The sequence below is a fragment of the Amborella trichopoda genome, chromosome 12 (assembly GCF_054954075.1).
Source record: "Amborella trichopoda isolate Santa Cruz 75 chromosome 12, AtrichopodaSantaCruz75HAP2 v2.0, whole genome shotgun sequence".
Classification (NCBI taxonomy): Eukaryota; Viridiplantae; Streptophyta; class Magnoliopsida; order Amborellales; family Amborellaceae; genus Amborella; species Amborella trichopoda.
Window position 1 is genome coordinate 39,510,750 of NC_142347.1, and position 16,148 is coordinate 39,526,897.

Consider the following 16,148-nt stretch of genomic DNA (forward strand, 5'->3'; position numbering starts at 1 on the left):
TCCATGGTCATAGAGCCAAGGACGGCCAAGCAGTATGTTGTAAGAAGTATCCTTTTCTATCACATGAATCTGAGTATAGTCGTTTAGGTCACCGATTTTAAGGCGAAGGCGAATAATACCAACCGGCTTCTCCCCTGACTGATTGAAGGCCTAAACTGTGATAGTCGAAGGTTTGAGATCTTTGTCCCTCAACCCTATACGAGTAAGAATTCTCCTTGGGATGAGGTTCACTACGGAATCCCCATCCAGCATTATCCGGTTGATCGGGCAAGCATGCAAGTCACGGGTCACAAACAAGGGCCGGTTATGAAACTTCTCACCTAACTGAAGGTCATCATCTGAGAAAGTGATGGCCATGCAGCTATCGAGAATCACCGGATCCACCTCGATCTTCTCAACCTCAGTTTCATATACCTCGAACCGAGACAAAGCCTGAATCAGAGCCGACCGTAAGTCTCCTGACAGCATGAGGGAATCATAAACCCTTAGGAGAGCGGGGCGTCTCCTTAGGTGCCCGACCACATCATATTTCACTTTATCATCCTCCAAGTCGTGTATCTTCTGATTCACCACTAGCCTTTGGTGTGCGGGTGGTGGTGGAGTAGGTCTGCATAATGGAGGGCGGGTGGTGGATACAGGAGGGTTAGAGGCAGGCTGGGTTGTTTGGGTGGCCATGGTGGGCGTGGTCAAAGTAGGATTGGGTGAAGCTTGAGGAGGCCGAGGTTCTCTAAAGGGGCGCAATAGGGTCCGAGCCTAGAATGAGAGGCAGACCCGGGTATTTTAGAGGGGGTGAGGGCTCAAGAGGCGGAGCTGGTGGATTTGGGTGTGGGACCAGTGGTGGACCAGGGTATTGTAGGAGCCTTGGTTGCTTCGGCTTTGGGGCCAATGGCATAAGCTTCCTCCCCAACCTTAAGTCGATTGGTCGATCTCGAGCGTTTCATCCGTAGCTGATACCATGTGGCATTCCTCATGAGACGAAGAGGAACCCTCTCCTCTTGTGCCCTTCCATTGCTGCTCCAAATCAGGTTCGGGGAGCCATCAAGATTTCTTAGGCTTCGGGTTACAGATGCGCTCAAGTAGCTCCTCGAAAGTGGGATGGGGTTTCTTCTTCTGAGCGGTGTAAGCCAAGGCATCACCAACACTCAAGAAACCGGCAGACTGTGCCAGTGTCTTCCTCAACCTCTTTCGATCCTTCTTGCTGATGTTGTAGCCTTTGAGCTCATTATTAAGAGCGTCAAAGTCTGGACACTCAAGGGAGAGTTCTGACAGGGAGGGGATGAGAGAAGAAGTCTGAAGAATCAGGGATAGAAGAAGAAGAGTGAGAGCTTTTAGGGTCATCGCTCAAATTGGACCGAACCAAGTAGCTTTTAGGGTCATCACCTGTATTAGACTCAAAGAGGCTTTTAACGTCTTCACTCATTAGACATAATTGAGGATCTTTTAACATCATAACCCTTCTTGGACGTTTGCAGGGGATCTTTAAGGTCTTTACCCAGCATGGACCGTTGAGGGGTACTTTTAGAGTCATCACCCTTATCAGACGGGGGAGGCGTAGCATGGGAGGATGTTTTTTCGAAGTGGATCTCTTGGCTTGCCTCCGAGTTCACGGTCTGGCTACCTTTGGATGACAAGACATGTTAGTGGAGGAAATCATGTAGGGTTGGGAGCGGTGGAACTGGGGGAAGAAACTTTGATTCGACCGAGGGTTGAGCTATCTTTTTTCTTCGACGTGCAGACCTCGAAGCTCACTTGCCCTTTCCCTTCTTGTTGAGGGGGACAGGCTTGCGTGGCCCACATGGTCTTGGTGCCATGTTGGCTTGACGAACTGCTTCTCTCTTGAGCGCTTTCATCCTGCCTCATCCTTGAGAGACTTGCCATGGCTGAGACGTTAAGGGCTTGTTCGAGTCATCTAGGTCAGACGGCTCATGGGAGGGCCCATTGCACCGTGACTCGCCTTCGCTGACTTCTTGAGCTTCTAGCTCTGAGACTGGGTCAAGTTCATCGTAAGAGGGGGGTGGTAAAGACAGGAACAGCTCACTCTGGCAATGAGCTTCTTTGCTAAGGTCATAAAGGCACGACATTTGGCGACGACGTGTCGTCAATGCTGGTGGTATATGCACCAGAGATCTTTGCATCCCGGGAGAATGCGCTTTGGTTCCTTAGGGGGAAAGGGGTAGATCATCTCTTTCATGATCATTTTTTCACACAGGACTGATATGCCTGCGAGGGAGAGGTCTCTTGGATGGAGGCTTTGGGGCTGGTCTTCTTCAATCGTAATTGCATGAGACGCTTCGGCTACCTCGAATGCCTTCTTAAGAGTCTCCAAGTGGATCTGCCCTTTCTGGAACGAAGCCTCAATGTGATCCTTAAGGATGAAGCACTCCTGAATTGGGTGACTCACCATGCGGTTGTAACCACAATACTTCTTGTTGTTGGTAAGACCAACTTCATCCAGCCTCCTTGCCACGGGGAAGGTGATCATTCCTTGTTCCAATAACATATCGAGGATGGTCGGGACCCATTCCTTGTTGAAGCTATAATTCATGCTCTTCCTTTCCTCGAAAATGTTCTTTTGATAAAGATTCGCAGGCGGGGGCACCCGATTGTAGGCTTGAGGCTGTTGGGGCGCTTGTTGAGGTTCTCCTAGGGGCTTGGGTTGCAGTATGCTCGGGACATGTCCAAGGTTTGGAGGGGAGCTGGGCCAGTAGGCGGCCTCGGGTTGTTCGGTGTGGCAGTGACTAAGGCGCTCACCATATCTATTTGCTGATTGCCCCAAGGCAGTTATTGTCAGAGTTCCGATTTGTTCCTCCATTCGAGGGTTGTGCATCACCATGATGCTTAAACAGATACTCAATGCACACCACCTTTGAGATCATCTCGGAGAAGGTAAGTGGGTTCGAGGCTTCAACATGCAGAGAGATTTCCGATTGCATGTTGCAAACACAGGTCTAAACTGCATCTAATTTGGGCATGGGGTTACTTGGATACACAGCCAAATCCCTCCACCTTTGGATAAACTTGTCCACCGGCTCATTCGGTCCTTGAGTCATGGTAAGGAGCTCTATGGCATGCACCTCTCGCTCAACCTCATAAAAGCGTTTGTAGAACAGGTGCTCCATTTCATCCCAGGAGTGGACCAAGTTTGGTGGTAACCGTGCATACCATTTGAAGGCCGGTCCATCTGGAGGAGTAGCCTACTATCAAATGCTAAGTCTTGACATGCGGACACAAAGTGTGCCATTGAAGACCGGCAGCCTGCCCTTTTGGTAAGTGGATAGGAACAGGAGCTGGTAGATGAAGGTCGGATATACGAAGCTGTTTCGGATGCACCAGGGATCTGCAGGCTCCAAATGGTGTGGTTGACCATGGCCTATACATCTTGTTGGGTGAATGCGGGGGAAATGGTCTAATGGATAGGAGTGGCTAGGAGGGGAGGGGTTTGTGCTGCTGGAGGAGGTGATGGTCTATGTTCCTCGCCCACAGAAGGGGGTGATGGAGGTGAGGTGACCCCAAGGTGACACGAATTCGCCTGGAGTCTGCCATTCTAGACCTCTTTGAGACAGTCTAGAATTGACCAAAGGGTCTCATTGACTTGAGCGATTGGGTCTTGGGGCAAAGGGTCTTGAGGGGGATCCTCAGTATGATCAATTACCATAACATCAGCCCTCTCCAGGGGCGTCTAGGGGACGGTGCGGGTTCGATAACACCTGATGGCTGGTCAGAGAGGCCGAGGGTGCTCCAACTGAGTTTGAGCCTGATTGAGGGCACCATCGGTTCACGACGGTCTTAGGACCGCGGGCTCGGGGGATGAGTTTCATCCTCGTTGACTTCAATGAGCATGCATTGGACCACCTCCGGTGTTTTCAATTCGGGTACCGCTCGCAGCAGGTAGAAGGGGTTCTTCTTTAAGAGGTCGCGAGGCTTGGACGTGGGAGGTGCCTTGACCTTCTTCCTTAGGGAAACCGCACACCCCTCTTGTGTCGGATTCGTAAGTTCCAGTAGACCCTCTCCTAGAATTGGAACTAAGAGGGGAACTCGAGGCGGTTTTCCCTCCTTAGACAGGTCAGGGCCACCTCCATGAGTTGAGGAAAAGTATGGTAACCTGAGAGAGTAGGTTTCGGGCCACCTTGAAGGGCCCTTGATTGATGGGGAGAGATGGGGGCGACCCGAGTTTCTTGGGCGGAGAAATCTTGCTCCGAGCCTGCCCTTTGGGGTGAGCAAGTGCATGGGAGTTCTGGGGAGTGGTGAGAAGGGTACTCGCCGAGAAGGTTTTGGAGTACCAGGTGGTTAAGGGTTTTGGAGGGGGAGGAGGGAAATGAGCGGGAGAGGGTTCACACCATCGGCGCTCGAGGCAGTGGTTGGCTCGCGTGCGTGTGCAAGATCAAAAGGGGTGCTTCAGGTGGCCTTGTGGCTGACCCGACTTGGGGTAGAGGGCCCAGCTTTAGAGGTGTTGGCCCTGCCTTGCAGTGTGTGTGGAGCGGTGGCCTTGTGAACCCCACCCACCTTGTGCACAGGCATGTGCGGTTGCGACTGACAGGTGGCCCGTCGGTCTTGTGCTCTTTGAGATTTGGCTTTTGAGCACCCCGAGCAAAGTGATTATGCAGTATGGTGGGTGGGGTGGCCTTCAGGCCGACCTTCAATGTAGGGCCGGGTCCTAAGAGGCCCGACGCACGTGAGTGAGTCGAGGTCAGCCAGAGGATGCCCCGAGAAGAGGGACCAACGGATGGACCGCTAGTCCTTTGGAGTGTGTGCAAGGGAGGAGCCTTAGGGCTTCCCCTATGTGTTGACCGGCAACTGGGTTGCCAGCTTGAGATGAGTGAGTGGGTGGGATCACCTTATGACACCCCACTTGTGCAGGGCCAGCAGACGAACCACGTGTATGGTGTGTGAGTGGGGCGGCGGAAGGCAAGGTGCAGACACGCGCGTGTGGAACGTGAGGGGAAGCCATTCAGCTGCCCATAGAGGCAACAGCAGGTTGGCTGCCGATTGTGAGAGGGACTGGGAAAGCCTTTCGGCTGCCCCGAGCAATAGGACCAATGGGCTAGCCACCAGTCGCAGGGTGAGTGACAAAAGGGGTGGCCTTCGGGCCACCAATGCAAGCAACACCAGAGGCAAGGCCACTGGTGCAAGAAGGGCAGAAGTGAGGGACCTTCAGGTCCCTCCTCACCTGGGTCTGGGCCGGGGCCTAGAAGCGTGCAGTCGAGTTTGCACGAAAGGGGAAAGTGGGAAGTGGAGTTTTGGGAAACCCATTCCCAGTGGACAAGTTTCTAGGTATGGGGATCATGAAATCCCCGACCTGGAAGTAGGAGTTGAAGAACCCCAGTGTCATCTTAGAAAGTGTGGGAAGAAGTGTGCAGTGTGTGGTCACGCAAACCAGGTTGACTTTGGGGTGATGTGTCCCCAGTGGAATCGTCAGCTTATTGGGCCTCGATGTCGACCACTCGGGGTTCGAGGACCGCTCCCTCGAAAAACTGCGTGCAATAGTGCATGCGGATAGGTGACCAACATGAGGGAGATTTTAGTGCAGTGAGGGTTTCAAGCACGTACCTCGTCGTGGTTTGGGTTCGTGGACACGTCCGGGCTCTCAGAAGCCCTCTTAGATCATACGCAAAAGCCCCCCTACCTCTCGGCTCGGCTCAGCTCGGTTCGATGTTGATTCCCTTGATTCACACTGCGGCTTATTAAACACACACATGCAAAATGGCTAAATGAGGGTTAACTCTGGCTTGTCCTTGACAAGCAGTCTTGATGGGTATGGAAGGAGAGGCAAGCGTTAATGATCGGTCGAAGAAGAAGAGATAAGAATAAAAGCGGGTAAGAATTTCTTAAATCCAGTGAGTAAAGAGAAAAGTTATGGGGCTTTGGATTACAGGAAAGTGGTGGCAATTTCAGAGAAGATGAGGGATTCAAGGGCAAAGAGATTGTTTGGGGGCTTTGGGGTGAGAGTAGCGAAGCAGAACACTAAGAAGAAGTCTTTGGATGCACTAATTAGGAGGCTTCAAGATGCTGCCTAGGGCCTGCCAGGGATGGTGCTTCATCTTGTCTGCTTTTCTTAGAGAGCGAAAATAAAAACGCTCTGCTAATTCAGGAAGAGAAAGGGTTTCCCATGGGTGTGGTATAAGAGAAAAGGCTCATTTTGTAGAAAGAGAAGGGGCCTTGGGCTGACAAAGATGCTGCCTAGGGCTTGCCATGGATGGGCTTTGAGCTTCTATAGATTTTTTTAGAGAGAGAAAATGAAAATGCTATCCCCATTTAAGAAGAGAAGGGTTTTCCCATGGGTGTGATATGAGAGAAAAGGCTAGTGTTTTTCACGGGTGAGAGAAGGCCGCACTTTCATCTAAGAAAATTCAAGTCTGACTTGAATTATTTTGGATGGTAACTTTTCCCTTGATATGGCTTTTTCTTTCAATCTAAAAATCTAGTAAAATCTAACAGTTTTCCAAACAGGTCAAAGTCCATTTCACAAGATTTTTGGATTGCAATCCAAAAATATTTCAATTTTGGCTACATCCCTGGCACTTAAGCTTTATTCTTATAAAATTACTTTATATAATTTTTAAAAATAAAAATTATATTTTTAAATATGTCATCATTATCATCAAAACCTTTTCCCAACTATTTGGGGTCAGCTACACTAATCTTGGTCTGTAATTCTGCTCTAACAACAGACATACTCTAAGTGAGGCCATAAGTCCCCATATTTTTTCTCACTACTTCCAACAATGACCTTTTAGGCCTATCCCTTGCCATTTTTTAGCCTTCCACTTGAACCAACTCGCACCTCCTAACAAGTGTTGTACTGGGTCTACGCTGCACATGGCCAGACGACCAAAGTCTACTATCTCTCATCTAATCGTCTCTTGGAGCCACACCTAAGTTCTCCCGAATGTATTCATTTCAAATTCTATCCCTTCTTGTCTTGTCGCTAATTCAGTTTTAAATATGTAACTTGTATATCTAAGAAAAACAAACTCCTCCCTCCCTCCCAACACATCCATTGTAGGGACTGGCTGCTTGCTAGTTTAAAACCGAACATGAGCATCATGCATAAATACGTAGAAATTTCCAGATGTAGCTTTCACAGTTCACGCGGGGTTTAAATAATTTTATCTTCTCATGCCATTCTTTGTAAAAAAAAATTTTGAGAAAGTCTCATACCATTCTTTGTATTTGGCATCCTTATGAACAAAACTTGCAACCAAGTTATAAGGAAAAAGCTTATTTATAATTGCGATGTATGTTGAAATAGATGTGTTGATTTAGTGCAATACAATTGTCAAAAGTACCAATTGATCAAGAAATTACAAGGTAATGTAGTGTATACCATCATATGCTTCCCGAACCATCTCATAGCTGACAAATCCAGAAAAGAGGGTCAGCTGCAAGAACATGTTACTATGTTAGCTGAAATCATGGCTTGCAACGCCTTCTCATTGGCTTTTGTCGTACTGAACATAAAATTTTCAAGTGCAAAGATTTCACCAAAACCACACAGCTGAAAATCATGTAGGCAACTACATTAAGAAAATAAACGAAAAAGAGAAATACATGGTTGGAATATCCAGAGAACCTGTTCCAACTTTCTAAACTGTCTCAGCATGATAACCCTTTTGTATAGCAAGAAAAGATTAACTTGTAAGAAATGAGGACATAAAACCGTGACAGAATAACTCTAACCTTCGAAGTCTTTGGCTTCCCCGAATCCTTGTCATGGTTTGAGATATCACTAGAGCAGCTTCCCTCAGTTGCCTTTTCATTAGGAAATGCTGCTCCATCATGTGCATTAAGAAGAACACAGTAGCAATGTTCGAATTCAGACAGTACCTGGACAAAGAAATCAAAATATACATACATGTAAGAGACTATTCCTCATACCTTTTTACTATTTCAAAGACGATACCTTATTATTGTACAAAATATCTTTGCTACAACAACCTCCCAAAAAATTCTTAAAAGCGTGTCACATTTGTGTCTGTTTGTTTTTTTCAACAAATGTTGGCCATCATGTCTCAGTCATGCACCACAACAATTCTACCAGATAGAAGATTGTGATCACATACTACAAACTCTAATTTCAGATGATATCAAATTAAAGCCCATAAAACAAATCATGCAACAAAACCAGAGTAAAAACCACAAAATCAAGACTTCAAAATTCAGGAAACAAACTCTCTATTTGCAAAACATACTATCATTTCCCTAAATACCATGGGACCTGATGAAGTGCTCAATATATCATTTCAAAACATGATATGGATACATCTGTTATATTTCACATAGGAAACTTATTTCATTGTTAGCCTATCAACTAAGCACATTCACTTGCTTCGCTTGAGCTTACATTTTAGTTACACCTTTCTTTTAAATGGTCCAGAAGTCAGACCTGCTAACACACCTAAATAGATAGCAAAACAAATGAATCTTGATAGAAATTTTAACAAAACCCATATGATATCTAGAGAAGTCAAACCATAAAAAAGGAAAACATAGGCAATCAATAAACATAAGCCAAGGAGCATGAAATATAACACAAGTAAGAAACCTAAAGCAGTGAATTTTTCTCAATGAAGATCGAAAGGTCATTTCATAACATCAGATAAGGACTGGGCCTAGCAGCCTTGGCCCAGGTCCCTATAAAGCCTCCCCAGCCTGGACAGTGCGAAAAGGCCCTGGCTGTGTCCAGGATGGACACTCAAAGGGGGGGGGCAAAAACAAAAAAGGAGGAGAAAAACAAGGGTCTGGTTGTGCTTAACCCGGCCCGCCACAGTCCTAGCTTTTCAGGGCCAGGGGCACCGAAGCGGGCCGGGCCAGGCAGCCCTATAGCTGATAAGCATCTTACCACAGCATCAAAAGTGGCATCAAAGTCATCAACAGCAAAGCAAATATTAGGATATGCAGGGAGTGTCTCTACATCCTGAAACGATTCAACAAATTGAATATCAGAAAATGGAGATATGTTTTGATAATTATCAAATAGTAGAAAAAGGGACACCAAAACCACTAAAAATTAACTACTATGCACTACTCTAGCATGGAAAGTATCTTGAAAACATCCATATGCAACGTTTTATATCGAATTATTGCATGGACCTTTCTTGAGTCCAACTGAAAATCAACACGACTTGGAGATGCATAGACGGTCTTTGTCACCTGTTATATACATGCAAATAATAGAAGTGTTGTCAGAATTGAGAACAGAAAAAAAATATTTAGGTTTCTTTATTGTAAACAGCACGCATTAAAGGAACTGTCATCAAAACAGACACTTTGGCTGCAAGTTCAACACCGAAATTTTCTTTCGAGAGGTAAATCAGAGCAAACTTTAGAGACCAATTTATCGCATATTTCAGGATCCACTTTTGCTAGAAAGATACATGTGGTGTACTAAAAGAATAAACCTTTAGCAATTCTATATCAACATTTTTACCATTACTAATGAGCTTTCAACAAAGGAACTACTTTTTGAATGCACCTTATAGACTGGAGATAATGGCGTATCTGCCCCTTTTTGATGGCTCCTCAAGGCCTGAATACTAAGCCAAAAGTAGATTTACCATCAATATGTTAAATAGAGGGTTGGTGTTTATAGTGTCATTAAAATCCAACATTCAAATGCCAGAGAATCATAAACATAAGAAAGAGCTTAAATTGAAAATACCAAAGACGCACATAATGGAAGTTTTTTAACAGAGGTTATAAATGATTAAAACAACAAAAACTATATGTAAGAGGAGGTTACTGATTTATGAGATGTCAAAAAAAAAAAAATCAAAATCCTTCCTCTGAAAATGGACTGCAACAATTAAAAAGCAAGTATCCTATCCAGAATCCAGATTCTTACGGGCTAATGCCCATGTGAAAATGCACAAGCATATGCTATTTTTAACATTTTTATTTTAGCTTCAAACAGTAACTCTTAGTCTTAAATATTACATACTAATGACTTGAGCATAAAAAACGAAAAAAGAAAAAAAAAATGATATAATCATTCCTCTCGATGTCACTTTTTTAAGAGTCAAAAGCCATGTAGAATCACTGTGCAAGCAGTTTCGGAACTGCAATCACAGAAGACCATACACTAGTACAATATGCACAACATTTAGTTTCAAAGGCCATTTATTAAAAATGGAAAATAGAAATAACAGAACTCGATCTGAGATTATGAAAACATGTTATGCCACCTTATCAAATGCATATAGATAAATACAACATAAGAGCTTAAGAATGGGGACTTCCTCCCTTAGGAACCCAAACTGCTCATGGTGAGATATTCAGGTGCTTCACAGAGTCCTTGAGATCAACTGACAGCATGTTGGAAGAGCTTAATCAATTGCTTTAGCAGGGGAACAAAAGTTATTGGGGATTTTCATTCTTGTTATGCATTGAATATGACTCACAGAATCCCCTTTACTACCTCCAGAAAGACTCTATAGTTGTGTAGAGAAATTGACTACTTTGGTATGCTGATATTTCCAATGGGTGAGGTTTATATAAGGCGCCCTCCTTATACTGACACACAGCTAAATTTTGTCTGGAGATGTAGTTCCGGTGTTGGAAACCTTATGATGGCTTGAAAATCTATTTCAATGGCTAGTTATGAAAAGTAAAATTTCAAAAATCGAGCAAATCATGTAGATCTCTGAACACTTGAAAATCTTTAAAATAGATGGTCTAAATAATTTACTATAAGATGTACTATTTTTAGAACTCGAAATTCTTTTTTCCTTATCCATACATCTTGACATCGAGATGTTATAAAATTGGAGGGTTTTCCAGCATTGGAATGCTCTCTTTTAGAGGATTTTTTAACTGCATCTTACTTCAATAGTTTAAGGTTCACACCTTATATTTACTTTTCCATTTCAAATTATTACAAATTTAATGTTCTGTGTCTCATGTGAAATTTACGAGAGGAAGTGGTCTGATTGGTCAATAACCTAGCATAATTTGAGGTTTCAAAGATGGAGTTTGGAATTTTGGATCTGGAATTTTGAGTGGCTAGAGTTGATTCAGTTTTGGAATTTTGGCTCTGGGATTTTGAGTGGCCACTGGCCAGAGTTGATTCATTCTTCCATTATGTAATTTGAACACACTTTATTGATGAGGATTTATTAATTATCAGAAAAGAGAAAGAGATATTATCACTCTTATATTTTATAATATCAAAGGGCAGGAGATAGAATATGTCTACAACAATAACATCAAAGGGCAGGAGAGTAAAGACCCCATTTATTCAAGAAGTATCAGCCCAGTACATGATACCATAAATTTTCTATACACTGAAAGACCAGAGCTTTAGCAAAACAAATAAAAGCAATTAACGCAAGAAATGAATAATAATGAAAGCTTTACCTGCAAATTGCTACTGTTACAGTATATGAAGTGTGCGCAATCAAATTCAAGTAAACTGAGCGTCTCCAATCCACTTCAGCAGATTTTTCTCCAACTACCTTTTCCAACTGATCAACATTAATACCAAAAGATTGTCTTAAAAACAGTTTTAGCTTCCACTTTCCAGCAGAAATTTATATTTCAATACCTCTGATCAATATGAAATTTTCAAGAAGGCACTAAATTAGAATTATAAGAATGAAGCACAACAATAATTGGACATGAGCGGGAAAAGACATGAGTGGGAAAGAAATGATCACTTGAACTAATCTGAATGATATCAACGAGGAATCAGCCGTATCCTGCATTCTGCAGCTAGGATCCGCAAGGCAAATCATTTCACCATTAGTTTAAGGCGGTAATTCCACTCTACAATGACGCAAGCAATTTTTTGTCCACATATATAAAGGCTACAGAGTAGCTCTAGACTCTAAACTCCTATAAAAGAAGGTTGTTATCAAAGGAACGATACACAAATGTTTACCCTAATCCATGAAAAATCATGGGAGATGAGAACCCACTGTCATAAGTCAATGCAAGCCTATTACACGTGAAGCATTATTTGAGATTCAATTTTGATCTAGCATATCTGTAGCCAAAGAGTTTATGTTGAAAAAGGATACAAAAAAGAACTTCTATCACATGTGAAAAATCCTGGGACCATGTGCTTTTCATTTATTACTTGCTAAGTTATAAATTAAGGTCACAATTTGACTCATTTGCAGAATCCTAAATTCTGTTTTTCATGCATAGTACCCCAAATTCTAGCAATCGTACAATGGTGAATGGAATACCAGTCCTGTTCTACTGCCATCGAGAGAGAGACAGAGAGAGAGAGAGAGAGAGAGTATATACAATAGTACAATTAATCATATTGGATGTGAATTCCAAAGGAATCCATCATGAAATCTATTGCCAGCCAAAGGAAAGCTTCCCTCATAGAGATAGAAAAATGTGACCAAGTACAAATTCAAACATGATGCCTAAAAGCACAAAATATATCCAGGCATCAATTGAGAAAATTCACAATTCTGATCTCGAAAATGTATATAAAACTTATAATTTTATTATGTATCATTTACCTCTGGCGCCCACCTGCGGACGAAATAAGGAGGAACTTCCTCCATAGAATCATTGAAACCATACCCATGATACAAACCCTGCATCAGTATAGTCCTTTATGAGTGCCATCATGTCATCATTCTGATGAAAAACATGATAAAGAAAAGAAAACCACATTTGACTTCTAAAATTGAAAAATATCAAACACAAAATCTCACACACTAATCATAAGTACACACTTGATGATATAAGAATACCCATATAAAATTCTACCACATTTTGATCCCCATAATTGTAACATATCCATCTACCCATCAAAGGATATGTATCGATTATGGGGCAGATAGATATACCAATGCATAGCTTGTTTCGTTTCACACAAGTATAGCATAACCACATACTCCAAAGTACCAATACAGAAAAGGGAAAAAAATGATGTCAAATAAACGACCAAGATTAAATGGCAAACCATGTGTCTCACGAAAAAGATGAGATCATCGTCCTGCCGTGCCTTAAACTCTCTACCCTGAATGCAATACATGTCAAACATTTTCTGCCAAAACCTTGCATCCATTTCAGGGTCTGAAGCATCTTCATCGTCAACCGTAGTCTTCCCCAATAATTTTGAGTGCTTTCTCACTATACTCAACAGTTCATGCCTAAAAATAAACCACCATCAAATTTATCTTCTTTTGATTAAAGGAAAAACCATTGCTGTATGTGATCATGAAATATGTGCCTAAATGAACAGCTAGTGCATCCATGAATTTATGCATTCTTGCATGTCTGTACAACGATAAACTAAGAAAACTCTGTGACTATTCACCATCGATTATGGCCCTGTTCTTTAGCTCCCGTAATCAACGAAATTTGGGTAAGAAAAACCAGATTCAGGAATGTCTCGTTCTTTACTTGAACCAGATGATGAAAATTACCATGGGATTTCGAACCAAAATTAGGTATCCAAACCAGACTAGATAAGTAAAAAAGAAAAATAAAGAACAATAATATTCCAATTTTTTGTTAAAACTCATACCTGGATGGAGATTCTCCTGTGATAGAATCATTACCGAACATTGTTAGGCCTGATAACTCAATCAAGGATCTGACTATGAGCTTTGAGCTTTCTCAGAGATGAAGAAGAAGCCCCACTTCCATGCAAAGTCTAGAGAGAAATTAGAGTTAGAGTTTAAAAGCATTTTGAACAGATAGATCCAAATGGTGTGCTTACGTTCAGGGAATTTGAACCACTGTAATTGAAGCGCGCGGCAAACCAAAACAGATCAGTACTTACGCCTAGGTTGATGATGAAAATTATTAAAAATAAATAAAAATAAAAATAAAAAATAGAGGGGCCTTCTATTTACCCAAAAAACAAAAAGGGGGCCTTCTGGTTATTTTTCATTGAACGTGGTTAACATGTGGCCAAGCCCGCATATGTAGAAATGCGGGCTTGGCAATAAATATATTTTTGAAATATAATTTGGTCCTAATTTTTAGAGAATATATAATCTTTATCACGAAGATCATAAATATGATAAATAAATAAATTTTAAAAATTAAAAATAATAATTATATTAAAAAAACATTCGAACCATTAGATTCAATTGTTTTTAGATGGACCACCTATTTGCATCAATCTTTAAGGGATGCGGTTTTTATAAGGTTGCAACTTTAAACAATCCAATTAAGATGCCCCTTAAAATTTTATCATAACATGTAATTTTATTGTAAAACTTTCTTAGCATTATCGTAAAATCTATTTTCATACCTAATTAGTAAATTTTAAATTCCAAAAATGGTTAAAATCAAGTAGATCTATAAATATATAAAAATCTTGAAAATTGACGGTCTAGATAATGTGTTGCAAGATGCACTATTTTCGACATTTAAAAACTTTTTTTTTTCATATTCATAGATCTCGATGTCGAGATAATTGATTAGATGGTTTTTTCAACATTAAAACAATATTTTCGATAGATTTTTGAGGTGCATCTGTGATTCTACATTTTAAGGTTGCAACCTTATATAAACTTTTCCTATCTTTAAAATAGATGCTTTTATACCTCTAGACCGCATATTGTACAAATGCAGTTCAGCCCGCATGAAACAATTGTTCTTATTTATTTATGAACACGGTTTCTATGCGGCTAGCCCCCATATTGTAAAAATACAGGCTTAGCAATAAATATAATTTTTAAATATAACTTGATCCTAATTTTTAGATAATGTGTAATCTTTAATAGAATAAAAAAAATTAGAAATAATAATTATATTAAAAAATTATTTGGACCATTAGTTACAGTTGTTTTTAGATGGACCACATATTTGCATTCATCTTTAATATGGATGCTTTATACCTCTAGATCGCATATTGTAAAAATCCGGTCCAGCCCGCATGAAATGACTTTCTTTTATTTATTTGGTGTAGCTGTATACGATGCAAATTTTACACATATTTTAAGATGGAGATTACATACAAGGGTGATATTTCCATAAGGTTGCAACCTTAAACAATACAATTAAGGCGCACCTTTAAATTTCAACCTTACTCATATGATGATAGAAAATAAATCCTGAAATATCCCAAAACAAAATTTTGTTAAGTGGGTTCATTTGCCCTCTAAGTTAGCTTAAGTGGGTCATTTTCCAAGCGAGCAAGTGTACGTTTTGCTCTAATACAAAAGGGAAAATTTTATATAAGGTTGTAACTTTAAAATGTAGAATTAAAGATGGACCTCAAAAATCAATTGGAAAAGTTTGTTTTACTATTAAAAAACTCTCTAATTTATCATCTTGCCATTGAGGTGTATAAATGTGAAAAGAAAAACAAAAAAAAGATTTTGAGTCCCATAAATAGTACATCTTGCTGCACATTATCTAGACCGTCTATTTTCAAGATTTTCATATATTTATAGACCTACTTGATTTTAACTATTTTTAGATTTTTAAAATTGAGAAAAAATGGGATTAGCCCACTAGCTCTTATGAACATATGAACCCAACGGTTTAGATTGAATCTGGGCCGATCTGACAATCATGAATGTTTGGTAATATTTAAATTTTAGTTATTTTTTTACAAATCAAAATAATTGGAAATTTTAGGTGTATGTTCTTCTCATTAGGGTTCACCTAATAAAAATATAAAACAAATTATCCGTGAAAAATAAAATAACCAAAATACCCTCCGAATATTTTTTAGGGTATTTTGGTCAATTTATTTCATGTAAAATATTTGTTTGATATTTTTAGAATATTCACCTATTTTTGATGAACACATACCTAAAATTTCAACTAATTTGGATTCGTAGAAAAAAAACTAAAATTCAAATACTACTAGACATCCGTGATCATTAGATCGGTTCAGAATTAATCTGGATCGTTGGCTCATATGTTCATATGAGCTAGTGAGCTGATCTCATCTTTTCTCTTTAAATTTTTTTAATTAGAGATAAGAAAATATTTTTAGATAATGCTATTTTTTTTTTTTTTGGGTAGATGAGTGAGGAATACAGGTCCCTACCCATTTTTTTGGCTCAAGTGGTGTGACCACTATGACCTCAGCCCCATTCCCAATAATCATAAGAATTTTTTATACAAAAATTACATATTGTGATAAAAATTAAAAGTGCGCCTTAATTGGATTGTTTAAGGCTGTTATACAAACACACCCAAACAAATTTGTCTTCAATTCA

General features: G+C 40.8%; 1 protein-coding gene across 5 annotated transcripts in view; it reads right to left on the minus strand.

The window, feature by feature from the left end:
• CW7 overlaps positions 1–13,933 on the minus strand; it is a 32,521-nt gene extending 18,588 nt beyond the window's left edge. Inside the window, exons 1-10 of one of the 5 annotated variants that reach the window (XR_016045824.1) lie at positions 13,685–13,842; positions 13,490–13,618; positions 12,923–13,112; positions 12,474–12,551; positions 11,353–11,459; positions 9,473–9,533; positions 9,091–9,150; positions 8,840–8,914; positions 7,678–7,824; positions 7,325–7,379 (exon numbers count right to left, since the gene is read on the minus strand). Coding sequence is in view for 2 of the 5 variants with exons in the window: in XM_006857027.4 (XP_006857089.2) it covers positions 7,325–7,379; positions 7,678–7,824; positions 8,840–8,914; positions 9,091–9,150; positions 9,473–9,533; positions 11,353–11,459; positions 12,474–12,551; positions 12,923–13,112; positions 13,490–13,530 (814 nt within the window). In the remaining 3 variants the exon portion in view is untranslated. Of the gene's footprint in view, positions 1–7,324; positions 7,380–7,677; positions 7,825–8,839; positions 8,915–9,090; positions 9,151–9,472; positions 9,534–11,352; positions 11,460–12,473; positions 12,552–12,922; positions 13,113–13,489 lie in introns of all 5 variants that reach the window. The other 4 variants (XM_006857027.4, XR_016045823.1, XM_088853763.1 and 1 more) reach the window with 4 other exon arrangements.
• Between the last annotated feature and the right edge of the window lie 2,215 nt (positions 13,934–16,148).